The sequence below is a fragment of the Thalia democratica genome, chromosome 6, assembly GCF_965202585.1.
Source record: "Thalia democratica chromosome 6, ktThaDemo2.hap1.1, whole genome shotgun sequence".
Taxonomy (NCBI): Eukaryota; Metazoa; Chordata; class Thaliacea; order Salpida; family Salpidae; genus Thalia; species Thalia democratica.
Window position 1 is genome coordinate 16,864,002 of NC_139170.1, and position 15,440 is coordinate 16,879,441.

A 15,440-nucleotide genomic window follows, 5' to 3' on the forward strand; every position below is an offset into this window, starting at 1 on the left:
TTGTTTCTATATTTGACTTGATGGATGAAATGTTTGACTCTATAATAGAAAATAATTAGTAAAGTTATTACTTTCTTAACTTCTTGACAGATTTTAGTTTTTGAATTTCTATTTATTTAAGATTTTTTTTAATGGTGTGTGCTTTATAGACTAGAGTTCAGTAACCTTTTAAAAATTCAAGCAAAGTTTCCTAGAAAAATTTGCTTGCGGGCCGCACTATATGAAAGAAAGTCTTCAACTAGTTGCAGTGATTTTAACATAACTTCACTGATCATTGTGTAAATACCTTCTAAAACCAAATGTGTCATAAAGTAGGTAATAATAGAGTTCTAGTAATGATTAATTATTAAAATAAGAGCATAGTTGTATAGTTTAATTATATAAAACGTTTTTGATTGTTTTAAATAGTTTGTTTTTAGCTGATTAGTACCACAGAATTTCGCTTTGCGGGCTGCAGTTTGTCAAGCTTTGTTTAATGTTACCTTTTGTTTACTTGAATATTATTTTAACTTTTGAGGAATTAAAAAAAAATCAATTTCTCGGTTGTACATATATAAACAAAAAAAACTTTCAATTACAATCACCCTTTAAGCTAGGTTTCTACTAACAGAAACATTAAACATGATTAGAGGAACCAAAGGGTAACTCGTGTCTATTTAACATTTTTAAGACCAATTAGCTTAAGGTTTTTTAAAGGTTTTGTATAAAATTAAGGTTATTTTAAGTATTCACTTAATCTTATTCTAAGTGAATTGAATTTTGTTGTCAAATTATATACTCCTCTAAATATATAACTTTTTTCAGAATATAAACATAAATAACAAAGTTTTATTTATTTTTTGTAGAAAAAGTCTTAATAAAAAACTCAGTCTGGCTTTTTTCTTTAAAGAACGGCACCAATGATGAAGTAATATAACATTATTAGAATATTTTTGAAATTAAATTGTGTTTAAGTTGAAGGCATCTTTTGAAAATTTAGTTTGTGCTAAAATAGGTAGGAGTAGCAGCTCAAAATGCAAAACTGGTTTAGATTATGCAAAAATATCTATGAATTTAATTTAAGTATAAGATGTCTCGATAAGCTTAAGTATTATTTCTGTTTTTGTTCTTAAAATTACAATACTGACTTTGTATTCCTTTCCCTTCCCTATTTTAAAATAAAAGAAGTAAATTCAGTGCTTATTGACATCATAAATTGTACTAAGTAGTTGTTAGCTTTTTATTCTGGTAGTTTTAAATATTTAATATAATTAAGGTTTTTGCTTTTTAAAAGTGGGTTATAAATTCATTTTGCTTACTTTTAAACTAAAAGAATTTGTGAATATACTGAAACTGATTCTAGCTCAAGTTTGCTTTTTTAAAGTTTAGGTTAGTTTGGATCTCTTTTCAATCTCTGATGTTTGTTTTTCAGATTTCAGGTTTTGCCTTCAACTTTATAATTTGGCCGTAAAAAGCGATGTTGCTGCTTTTGTAGTAACCCTGGTCTAGATATTATTTAGTTTTATTACACATAACTTTTTTTTTTAAAGTTTAAACTATATCTTTTAAGTTGTAGTCAACGCCACTGAAACTGTTTTCTACTTCAATTTACAGTCTAAGATTGAACAATTTTTAAAAAGTTTTAAAAAATCATACTTCAAACGTAATATGAATAGTTGTACATTACAAAACATTATTTATTTTAGTTGCTTAATTAGTTAAAAAAGTTAATAAACTTTCAATTACGATCGGGCCATGACTACAGAAAATATAAAAGAAGAAAGGAAACAAAGAATTGATAATTGTAATAAACAATTAGTTTTGTCCAAGACTACAACAAAATTTAAAGATCATGTATTTCTAAAGGTAGCCAAAGAAAACTCAAAAAAGAAGTTTTTTGAAGAAACAGCCATAAAATGTAAAAGCTATTTTGAAAGAGTATATTTAAAATACTTTTATACTAAATGTTAGTTATTAGTTCAACTGCGTTTTTTAGTATTTATTAATAAGTTATGTAAATTTTATCTATATTATGATTGTTAAAGATTACATTTAATTTTACTAAATTAAGTAGTCTTTTTAAAATGTTGTTAACAATACCTAGTTATAAATACAAAGCATTTGTTATCATTAATGAATTTAAAACTTTTTAACTGGTTTTTTTATTTAAAGTAGTACGGTATAATAATAAATACGTTTCAAAAATTAGTTTTTTTGTAAAAAAATAGTTTATATTCGTCATTCAAATGAGTACTTACCTCTTAGGTTCGCAGTTTTTGAGACAACAATTTCTGTGCTCAACCGTTTTCTAATGTGTTGAATGCTTTTTGTGCTGAGCTCAATGTGCGTACTTTAGCTTTAGGTAATTGTACTACACATTAAGTAAAGAAACTTTTTTTTTGCATAGAAAAACTGTTTTCAAAAACACTATCAAGAACAAGTGCACACTTAGTTGCAAGTGATATTTGTTTTTGTCACAAATAATTTTTTCACTTATTTTACGATTAGTTTTAGCGAAAAAATTGTTTATTAAAATATTTGTTTATTAGAGCTAAAAATTTTGATTAAATTTACCGCTTAATTAATCACTTCAGATAATTTAAATAAGTTTAATTCAAAGCCTAAAAAAAAAATTAAAATAACTTTAACAAAATTTTCATTGATCTAATAGTTTCCTTTTGCAACATGAAAGTTTATCTAAATTTACGACGAAGTAGCTTTTAATCGAAAAAAAATTAAAGTCTTATTTTATATATTTCAGATTTTTTTCTGCAAGAAAAAAACGAGTTAGTTCATCAACTGAAAATGAACAAAGTTATTTTGAATGAAGATCTACAAATCGAAATTTCTCAACTAATTAAATATAAAAACTTCGATAACGCTGAAATAATTATTGAGTTGGCTAATATTTTTAATTTTAGAAAATGTTTTACACTTAAAAGTATTTTTTATTGTTTTAGCACAAAAAGTCTCGATGTAAAAACTTTAAAACCTTTGAAGCTCAAAAGTTTTCTATCCTTCTTAAACGAGATGCATCCGAAAGACAAAACCTTGGTTGCAAGTTTAAAAAAGGGCGGAAGTGCGTTGAACGCAGTTGTTGAGAAATCGATATGCAAAAACTTCGAAGAGGAACGCAGTGTTGAGAGCGCACTGCACTACCACAAACTCGCAGTTTACTTCAGCCTCAACAAGCTCTCCGCGTCAGCGCTGAGCTGCATCGCAAGCAAATTCGCACTCGTGATGTGGTCCTTCGACTTTTTTAAGCTTGATTTTGAAATGGTAGCCGAGATTTTTGCCAGTTCTGAACTCGATGTTTCATGGAACATACAAGTGCTTCATGTAGCTCTTTCGTGGATAGCTTACGATGCTGAAAACCGTGAGAAATTTGCATTCGATCTTTTGAGGAGAGTCAACCGTTCTTATTTGTCAGTTAGTTGTTTGTCTGGTATAAAAGGGAACACTAATTATTTCAGTGAAAGTAAGAGGTGTGTCAATTGGATGAATGAGCTTATAACTAAAAGCTTAGAAGAATAAAATAAAGGAAATACGGTTTTATGACTCGTAGTTTCAACTTATTAAGAATTTAATTTATCGACTATATTCTTTTGTTTTCTACACACATTTTTAAAATTTGATGTTCTATGTTTGACATTAAACTAGTAAACTAGATGTTTCAAATACTTCTATATTTAAGTGTTCTGTTTTTCGGTATAATAAAAAAAATTACTGTTATAGTTTTAATATGTTCGTAATAACCATAAAAAAAAAATAAAATACTTAAGCGGTTCTTTTATGTTATACTTTATAATTTCTAGTATAAAATGTTCTATAAAATTTATATCATAAGAAAAGTTTTTCAAGATAATTTTATACTTTTCTTTTGTAAAAACATAGTTATTAGGAATAAACAAATTTTTAACCCGTAGTTTTTTAATTTATTTCTGTAGTTTATGGAGTATAAAAGAATGTTTAAAAAAAAACCTTTTTTTCAAAAGAATACTTTTTTTTTAAATGAATATAAAAAGGATCCATGTTAAATCAGCAAGGAGCTGGATTTGTATCACCATATTTTTACTGAAAATATTGTGTAACATTATATATAAACGCTTTTAGCTGTCGGGTCGTTATTACTAATTATTTTAGTAAATATTTGCATTTTGGATTTAAGTTATAATTGAAAATAGATTTCTGGAAAAACACGTAGTTGTAGTACACGTTTAAGTTTAGTAATCGTTCAAAAATATTTTTATATTAGTAAAACTAATAAAAAAAAAAAATTATTTTTTTTACTTTATAAGGTCTCTTGCGTAAACTTTAAAATTCAGAAAGTATAAAGCTCAATGTAAGCTAAATGTAAACAAGGGAGTAGTAGTTTATAAACGCTAGAATAGTTGTTTTCTTGGAGCAATCTGAATTTGGTTGTTCTTTTTACTGGAAAATATTTATTTAAAAGGACAGTAAGTTACTAGGCTTCACCGTTGAATTCATTATCAAACTGCGGTTCTTATTCAAATAGAATGTTTTTGATTCTAATTATCTTTCATTGCAACCTTAGACTTCTATAAAGGCAACTGTTTAAGTATAACTGAATAAAAGTTGTTTTTATTATTTCTATTATTAGTTAACTATTATCATTAATTAACCACGTCCATTCGTTTTTTATTACGTTGATTTTTATTTTTTTTCAGGGGTCGTACTGGAAACTAGTAAAAACACGGTCTTGTAAGTATACTAGTGTAAACTGTACTATTACTTTACTTCATTTTAATAATGTAAGGAAAGAAAAAAAAATTCAAAATTTAAAGCTACGGGTCAGCGGCAGTTGTAATTTTTTAATGTCATTTGCATAAATATTGATGTGAGAATTATTTTTATCCATAACAATATGCAACTGAGGTAAATTTATAATACAGAAGAATATAAAAAAAAAAACATCTATACCATAATTTCTAACCCACCTAACCGAAATATATAAAAAAAAACAAAAAATAAAAGTGTTATTCTTTAAAATAAAAATAAGTAGTTAACAGCTAATCATAAGTAACCATAGAACTGCAGTAGACACAACAGCTACAACTGCAGTGAAAATTTTTATTGTGTACGAATTGGCTTTAATAAAACCTTGCGCTGTAAACTTACTGTAAACAAAAAAAACATAACATTAAAGACTGAACAAAATGATTAGTTTTTTATAATATATAATAAAAGAAATCTAATGAAAAAGTACATTGAAAACAGAAAACTTAAAAAGTAATTAAATGTACATTAGTAAAAAAAAATTAATGTTTAAAAATGGTACTCAACCTTATTTAAACCATTACAGGCAATATTGACCATGAAAACCACAGTCTACCATGGGCTCACACAGTCTCCTCCCCTAGATTTTGATTTCTAGATCACTTACATTCACATTTTTCTTGTTGCCCTTTCTACAAGAGCAACCACAAGTGTAACAAATATATCTCAAAACTAAATTAGAGGGAGGATTGGTAATGTCACTAATGACTGAAATACCAATATTTAGTATAAAAATATAATGTAAGAGCACCTTTTATTTTAAATATTGTCTATAAATATATATTTATATTCATAGTTAGTCTTTTTTGTTTTAAAATTTTAATTATGTTCTCACAAAATTTTCAATATATTGCTAGGAACATTTCCTAAAAGTTTGTGGTAGATATCTCAAAAAACGTAGGAGATAGATTTTTAGTGAAATGGAGTTTTTTGCTGTTTTAGTTTGTGCCTTGCATAAGGAACCTGTTGTTGCCTCCAACTTTGACCTGCTATATCTCAAAAATTATTTTGAACTTTTAAAATTTCATAAAAAATCTTGTTGCTTTGTTAAAATTCTATAAAATAAGATCAAATTTAAGTAAAAAATTGACCGAAAATCTTGCATTTTTAAAACCTAAAAATTATTTTCAAAAAAACCTTTTGCAACCTTGATACTAACATATCCAAACATCTTAGTTTCCCTTCTTAAGAAATCTAAGTAGTTAAACATATGTTGTCATAAAATACAATACCCTTACATGTAATATGAAATCTATAAATATACACATGACAGATAACGAGCGTGAACTTGGCTTGAATAGCTTTTTTTGTAATTTTTTTTAACCAAACTTTAAAACATTTTATTTTATATTTCTTTAATGCTAACTGAGAATTTTTTTCCTTTCAAAGAACGTTCTTTTGCTTTGCATTTCACAAAATTTCAATCGAATTGGGGTTTTACTTTTGTAGTGGGGCCGTTAAAAATTTATCGTTTATATTGCATTTTTTTTACTTAACACTTATTTTCTCTGAAAATAATATCTTTTTATTTAATTTTTATTTTCTATCATACTTATTTAACTGAGTTTAAAGACGTTTTTTTTTTGCATTTTTATTAATATATTGTCGCTATCAACGAAGCAACGCTTATTTTATATTTGACTTGAATAAACTAATATGAATTACTTACCATTTACTAAATGTTTAATAAATCAGTTACTTAATTTAAACTGAGTTCGAATTTGTGATCATGAATATATTTACAATGAATTTGCGAAACGAAAAGATGATAAAAAACTGCACAACATTACACTAGAATAACAGAAACTAAACACTACATGTTTAAACCAAACTCAAAAAACATTCTAAAATCGAAATCACTTCAACAAGATTGAAACCATTAAAAGTTAAGTGCAGCAAAAAGCTGCACTGAGTTCAGACCGCTCAATGAAGTAGAAACTAGAAAAACTGAACTGTCAATTACTCGAGAACGTTAAATTTATATCGCTTGAGAAAAAAGAAGAAAGTAAAAAAAGAGACAATTACCGCTCACGCGGTACATTTTCTCCTCTCACCTTCGTACTTTAAAAATTTATTCTTGGTTTTCCGAAAAAGAAACATTAATTTTTATTCATTAACCTTGTAAGAATGCTTAAAACTCCCTATATAGAAAAATGAACGAAAAAACGACCGCCGACTTTTACCTCTTTAGTTTAAAAAGTATTACTTTACTTAATTCTATAAATTCTATAAACCGGTTTAAAATACACAAAAATGATAAAAGTATGGTACAGTTTTTCAAAATAACAGAAAAATGTAGAAAGTTCAAAAAAATCTCCTCGCCGCCGGAACTCGCTCCGCCCCTGCACATCTCCACGTCGTCTGACCGGTCCACGCCGATCCGTCTCCTCGCCTCACCCAACGGTCTCTTGGCGCCACGGAATCCGTCTCCTTGCCTCACCCAGCGGTCTCTTGGCGCTACGGAACCGTCTCCTTGCCTCACCCAGCGGTCTCTTGGCGCCACGGAATCCGTCTCCTTGCCTCAACCAGCGGTCTCTTGGCACTACGGAACCGTCTCCTTGCCTCACCCAGCGGTCTCTTGGCGCTACGGAACCGTCTCCTTGCCTCACCCAGCGGTCTCTTGGCGCCACGGAATCCGTCTCCTTGCCTCAACCAGCGGTCTCTTGGCGCTACGGAACCGTCTCCTTGCCTCACCCAGCGGTCTCTTGGCGCCACGGAATTCGTCTCCTTGCCTCACCCAGCGGTCTCTTGGCGCTACGGAACCCTCTGATCCGTCTCTCCATACATCTCCTCTTTCATCTCCTCGTTCCTCACCAAGTACATAAGTCTCCTCTACCGCTCCTCGCCGATTCGTTTCTTGGGCCGTTCGTGCGAAAGTCCAAATAGAAATACGTAACACTACTTTATATCAATTTTAAAAACAAGTTAAAACATAAAAAAAGTAACAAGTTACATGCTTTTAGTTAGCAATAACATTTCATTAGTCAATTAGTCTATTTATTTTTATCTTAAAAGTCTTGTATGTTTTAAAATAATTGAAAAACATTTATGGCTCCAAATAGTACGAAGTAATTCTCTACAAGATTTAACATAAAAAATATTTCACATTTTACACGAGTTAGTCGACAAAACAAGCACTTACGTGCGTCTCAAAAGTTTAAACTTGTTTTTGTAAAAATACAAAGCCAGTAAACTTGTACTGATTTTAAAAACTTTAATATGCTAACTAATTTTAAACAAAATTGTTTTTTATTTTCAGATTTTAAATACCGGGTAAGACATTTAATAGCTCGAATGACCTCGTTAAAAATTATTTTTTGTATGTACGGTTAGATTTAAAACAACCAAAAAAACATGCCAATAAAGTTTGTTACAAGCAATTAACAAGGTCATTGTAAAAAAAACTGTAAATATTATAATTTAAAATTTGAACATAACATTGTTGCTAAATATAAAACTAAATTAAGCTTCATAAATTTAAGAAATTTCACTTTAATAACCGATTATGCACTCGAAAACAAGTTTTAATAACCTCATACAAATATTTTTACAAGGACGAACGAAAAACAACGATGTTTTTTACATGCAGTTTAAAAAGTTTATTACCCGTTATAGTTCAAATTAAACCGATTGTTTGAAAACAAAACAATTAAACTTACAGTTGCTAAATTTTATAGACGTTTAAAACTCTTTTTGTTATAAGAAAGTTTTATTATTAGAAGCCTTTAGTTTCATTTTAATTTTTAATAAAATGTTTAAAACGATTGAACGATATTTAATTAATTTGACAAAACGCGGAACAATTTGAAAACAAGACTAACTTTTGTTTAAACTTGCTCGTACAAGTTTAAAACTCATTTTGAAAAACGCTTCAACAATGAATTGCAATAATATCTACACAACAAATACATTTTAGTTCTAACACATGTCCATTAGCTTTTCCCAAACCACTTTAACATAAAATTCAATTCAATAAAGCTAATTACTTTTTGCAAAAAACAACACAAATCTCTCACAAACTCGAACTACTTAGTTGTTTTTCCAACTAGAAATTTTAAACTCATTTTTAAAACTTTACAGACCAGATGACTGGGTTAAATAAATGCCCTTAAGTTTATCGAATTTATAATATTATTAAATAAGGTTTATTTTACTCTGTTTTCAAGTCACCATCTACAACACGTATAAATTTTTAATGAAGGTATCTGTGTTCAATTCCAGCTATAACTAACTGGCCGTCCGGGTCATCATGTCGCTGTCTCTGGAGATAACGCTTAAATTATAATTGACTTAAATAAACTAATATGAATTACTTACCATTTACTAAATGTTTAATAAATCAGTTACTTAATTTAAACTGAGTTCGAATTTGTGATCATGAATATATTTACAATGAATTTGCGAAACGAAAAGATGATAAAAAACTGCACAACATTACACTAGAATAACAGAAACTAAACACTACATGTTTAAACCAAACTCAAAAAACATTCTAAAATCGAAATCACTTCAACAAGATTGAAACCATTAAAACTTAAGTGCAGCAAAAAGCTGCACTGAGTTAAGACCGCTCAATGAAGTAGAAACTAGAAAAACTGAACTGTCAATTACTCGAGAACGTTAAATTTATATCGCTTGAGAAAAAAGAAGAAAGTAAAAAAAGAGACAATTACCGCTCACGCGGTACAATATGACTAAATAAATATTTCAGAAAACCTCCAAATTTGCACGATTTTTGTTATTTAGGTGCATGGTTTTATTGCAAAAATATAATATTTCGATAATAATTCTTATTTTTAACGGACTTATATTTTTAAGTTTTATGACGTTATTATAATTTTTTTCTAAATTATTATCAATTTTTGAATATATGACCCATACAAGATTACCTAAATGCTTAGCACTTGAGCACTTTGTTTACGTAATTTAAGGGATTTCTTGCTAAATTGCTAAGGTTTTAGGTAAAACTAGTTTGAGTCATATATTCAAAAAATAATAATAAGTTAGGAAATAAGTTTATGTGTTGAGAATCTTGAATTTAAATATCAATGAAACTTCAGCCTCGTTAATATTTAAACATAAACATTAAATACTTCAATAATTTTTACAAACTTTTATTAAAAAATCCTTTAATTTTTTTCTGTTTTCTAGTGTCTTTAAACAAATTTCACATAAACCTGTAGAGATTTCTCTTCTATTGGAGTTATCAAAACCTTCCATAAGTAAGGCAGTGGATAATAAGTGATGAGTTTAAAACTGGAATGTCAGTATAGAAATACTATTAAAAAGAAAAAAAAGGTCTTTTAAAAAGATTTAAACACTGTAAAAATAACAAAGCCTTTACGATAAAAACTCATTTTTTTTAATAAAGTTTTCATAATTAGATCAGCATTAGAGTAGGCTTAAAAGTTTAAAAATAAACAATTTCAATAAAAAAATATTAGCCTAAAATTGTGTTCACAATTTAACAGTATTGGTTTTATTAATCTTTTTTAAATAGTTTGTTTATTTGTGTATGTATAAAGCTGTATAATTTAAAGTTTATTGTTTTCTAGTGGCTTAAGGGTCCTTATGATTGCTTTATAACTCTCTAAATTGAACGTTGCAAGGTCAAAATCCATGGCCAATACATAAACAAAAAAAAGTTTGTTTTTAAATTGTAGCAGAAACTTCATTAAAATCTTTTGGAATTGTAAGTATTTTATCAAGCAAAAACTAAAAGCTATTTTTTTAATGCTAAAAATTACACTTAGCTAACTTGAAATAATTATATGACGTTTAAACTGTTAAAACTTGATATGTTGTAAAAATATTGAGATTTTTATTATAAAAAATCATTGTTATAAATGCTTAAAGTAATAAATTTTCAGATAAAACTAAACTTCCTTTCAATGTAGTTGCGTGTTGGGTGAGAGTTCAGAACAGGTTTAGATTTTGGTTTATGAACTAAGTTTTAGGAGTAAAAACATAATTACATAACTGTGTATATAAACTAATACACAGTTATGTAATTGTATTTGTAAATTAGTTTGTTTTTCAACATTCAATCTATCAAAATTAGAACTATTGAGAATGTACGGTCCTGGACATGATATTAAAGTGGGCTAAAAAGAGATTAAAAAAGAGACTAGTATACTAAAAGATCAATCTGATTTGCATAATTACTGCAAATTTCAATTAAGAGAGTTTACAAAACCAACATTTAGTCAACACTTACTATATTAGGCACAACATATAATCGTCATTTTATGATTTTTTAAGATTATTACTTAAGTTATTTTTCTTTTTTATATGCGTCGACCACAAGGTTAAAATTTTAATACTTTTACTCAGAGAGTTTTAATACTATTATAGAACACATATACTATCAGATCAGGCTACTTCTTAACTTATCATTTAAATATATATCTTATTTTATTTTGTAAGTATATATAACAATAAATTTATAACATATTTTTTTTAAAGTATTAACACTTATAACTTTAATAAGTTAATAAAAAAAAAACATTAACAAAAACTATTTAAATATAAAAGAAGCTAAAACTCAAATTAAAATGAAAAAATTCTAAGGACATCGTCTAAATAAATGTATTAAAAACTTAATTATTGATAATTTTTTCTAAAAATTTATTACATTTCTCATTATTTTATAACATTATTTCCTAGTTAAAAGTCTAACTTAATAGAATTAACTGTAATATAATTTGTTCCAAATATAGATAATAAATAAGAATATAATAAATGACATACAATTTGTTACTTTTTAACTTTATTTCTTGTTCCTTTATTTTTTATTTATTTAAATATATTTCATGTGAAATTATTTTTAGACAAAATGATTTTTTTAATACTAACTTTTAACTTTGATTTTAATCTCTAAATAGATAAAAAATTTACTTCTAAACATCAAGATTCTCAGCAAAAAGTGCGTGGAGTACCTAACTAGCAGTGCTTACCTAAGTGACAGGTTACTGTAAACTATTATTCTGCAAACAACTGTACTATCCTATTACAGTCTGGAGACTCTAGACACCCTCCTGGCAACATATTTTATACATCTTTATATAATTAATAAAAATAAAAACAATTATGTTACTATGTTATGAAAAACTTTTAAAATGATCTTTAAAGTTTTTTTTGTATATAAAATTTAATACTTAAAAAAAACTTACTTGCATTATTTTCCTCCAAGATTCGTTTCTATTCCTTGTATTACTCTGTTCAGTAAAACAAGACAGTTTGTAACAAAATTTGATGAAAAAATAATCATTAAATACTAGTTAATATAAACTGATAAATTTTAAACCTAGCGGTGTTAATTTTTTTTTTAGCTTTTTATAAGTGTGCGTTAGTTTTATCAATTTAAGAAAAAAGGTATTAAAGCTTTAGAAAGGATAAAGTTGTTTTTTAAACTGCTGTAAAAGTATCAATTTTGCTTTAAAATAGCGCTTGGTAGAGGTTCGAAGAATCGAAGAAACCATTATTAAACAACAAAAAAATGCTCAAAGCATTTAGTTCTAGGACCTGGTGCACAAAAAAACCTTTCGGTTATTGGGTCTCACGCTACTTGGATACCTTTTAATGTCTTTTCCAGGACATTAATGTGACAAATTAAATAACTTAACTAATAATTCAAGTATTGATTTAGTGTAAAATAACTCTGTCGAGAAACTCGGGATAGTTGTATTGCAATATTCCAATAAGTTTTCTACTTCGAATGTGTGTAGTAGGTAGACTCTCTGATAAGAGATCAAAAGAAAACGTAGTTCTTAAAGAAGATTTATGGTTGTTTTGCATTTTATCGGAATAAATGTGTATAATAAACTAATTAATTAAGGGTACAAAAACAATATTTTTATTGTATCACAACTTGCATTGCTGTTTATAATTTTTCTACGGAATAAAAAGTCTTAACTAAAAATTACTGATTAAAATTTAGTTTTGATTTTTATAAAAACACACTTTTAGCTTTTATAGCTTATTTAACGATATTTAACAGTTTTACTTTAAACTAGTTTTGTTCATGTTTATAACTTTATTTTAAAGCCTTCAGAAGTTTTAGTAAAAAAACAAAACGTTGTTGTTTAAGCTGAATAATATATAATTACAGTCGTCAATCTCTGTATTTTTTACTACACAGCAATATTTTAAACAATAAAGGTTGTTTTTTAGGAAGATAATTATACCGTAAAATTCTTAATTTTACACATTTTTTTAAAGAGCTAGGTATGTTACCATTTGCGAACTAAAACGGTTTTAACTGACTTTTTTACAAAGACGGGTTAGATTTTGTAATAAATTATCCTTTTATTGTACAACTATTTAATTTTAACTATTATAAATTACAACTTTTAAATGTTAGACTTGGTGCATAAACGACATGCTTTTTCAACTTGAAGTTTATAAAAAACTAATTGGTAATGGTAATTCAAATTTTTGAATTCTCAATTTGAACTATCAATAACCTTTGCTCAATTATAGTTAATCTACAGTAATAAGTTAGTCAGTCTACAGTAATAACCTCAGCTCAACTGAAAAGTATTAACTCATAATGGTAAGTCAATTTGTTTTTAAAATATCTTTAGTAACATTTTAAACCAGACAAAGTTAAATCTTTTGTCGTGTATAATTTAGTTTTGCCATAATAATTTTTTTTATAAAAATCATATTTAAAGTAGCTTTACAGTATCTTTTTAATGTTTTTGTACTACTTAACACAGTTTCTTACCTTAAACTTAACTTTAAACTAAAAATAGACCCAAAAATGTGTACTTCAAAACCAGATAACTGTGAATTAACAAATAAAGGATTTTAATCACCTCTCTTAAGTTATAATAACTTTTTTTAATACTTAAAAAGATTTAATGCTTATACTAGAAGTTAATTTCAAAAATAATTTTATACATTAGTTAAAAACAACTGCAGAAATTTGCAGTATTAGGTTGAAAAAAATAAACATTAGGTTTAAAATATAAATATACGCAAGAAAAAATCACCCAATTGCCATGCCTAATTTACCCCTAGAATAATATTATTTTACATTGGCCTTTCAAAAATTTATTTGTTAGTTTCTTAATCTTAAGTTTAGTACTTTCAACATTTTTTTCAAATTGTAGACCTTCTTATATCAATTCATCTTGCTTTGGATGTAGATTTAAAATTTCGCTTTGAGGCTCTATCAGTTCTTTATTATTGTTAATAAGTTTACAACCTGTTGAACTAGCATTTAATTTGTTTGAAAATCAACCTGGCTGTTTCCATTTGGAAATTTTCTAACATTAGTTGTTTTAACCTTATGGGTTAATTGGTGGTTGTGTTTTATCTTATAATTATTTTGTTTTTCATTCTACTTTTTGTATCTTAATATGCAATAGTCATTGGCCAAATAACATGTTTGTTGAGGCTTCTGGTGCCTGTTAAACTTCTGGTTATAGCTAGGCCACCTATCTGGGACATATTTCGAATCCTGAACTGGTCTGAAGTTGGGTCCTGTTATATTTGTAGCTTGTGGCATATTTCTTTTAATTATCACTACATCAAGTTGAACAGCCTCACCTTGTGCAAGTGACTTTACATACTTTTTAGGGCTGTTTCTAGTAATGTCAGTGTGATGAACAAATACATCACTGTCTTATTCATCACGATGGATGAAACCATATCCTTTGTTTACATTAAACCATATCGGCCAGCTACTCCATGTCCTAAAATTTTTCTAGGTGCTTTAGATTAAAATTTTTGTAGTTAATTTCTTTGACCAAAAGAAGCAGGTTTTGCAATTGCAACAGAGCAGTGTTTTACTGTTCTGTTTTTATCTTCATTTGGGGAACTATTTTGGTTTTGATGTTTTATGAGATGGGCCATTGGACAAGAGTCAGGCATTCTACATTTAACTGCATTTTCCCATGGGCTAAATGCAAGTCACAAAGTTTTGCACTATGAAAATTTGCGTGCTGGTTTCGACCAGGCCTGTTATGCTGCTGATTAGGTTGATTACTACTATAATCTTTACAAAACTTGTTTTGGTTCTCATGCAAGCCTGCGTTATTTTGTCTCCTTGTTCTATTTGTTCTGAAACGTGGCTCGCGAACCCCATGGTCGATGTTTTGTGTGTTATGTAAGTGCCTCTCTTTTTGACGTACAATGTTGCTGCCATCGTAAGTTGAAATTCTTCAATATTATGTCCAAAGTTTGCCCGGACCTCACTTTTGAGATTATCTGGCGCCATGTAACAAGTAAAAAAATTGACCCTGTCATCTAAAGTTGCTTTTGCCCATTTTGTTGCTTCCATACGCAAATCTTGGTAGTTTTTGGTGCATTAAACGCTGTTTTGGACCTATGAATTTTTGTTAAAGGGCAACCTTTGTCTTGCAAAAAGCGGTCTAAATTATTGTAGTTTCTTTCCTGCCTCAGGGTTGACTCCCAGAAGTCTTTAACATCCTTTTGAGGCCACTTTTGTAATAAAGTTTCGTACTTTGTCTGTTCGTTTCTAATCTCGTACATCTCGCATTGGTGCTCAAAATACCCCAGTTCCATTTTGTAGGTTTCAGAAATTAGGTGGATATCACGGAACAGTTTTGAGAAGTCTTTCACTCTCTTAAGTCGAGCATATGTTATATTATCATAGTGTTTATTAGTTGCCATGTATGATTCATTAGGCCCTATGA

The 15,440-nt window shown here is 27.9% G+C and overlaps 1 protein-coding gene across 1 annotated transcript; it reads left to right on the forward strand.

The window, feature by feature from the left end:
- The first annotated feature begins 3,009 nt into the window (after positions 1-3,009).
- LOC145838865 (kelch-like protein 28) lies at positions 3,010-3,513 on the forward strand. The gene has a single exon (XM_082946485.1). The coding sequence runs from the start codon at positions 3,010-3,012 to the stop codon at positions 3,511-3,513; it is 504 nt and encodes a 167-aa protein (XP_082802611.1).
- Positions 3,514-15,440: the final 11,927 nt, after the last annotated feature.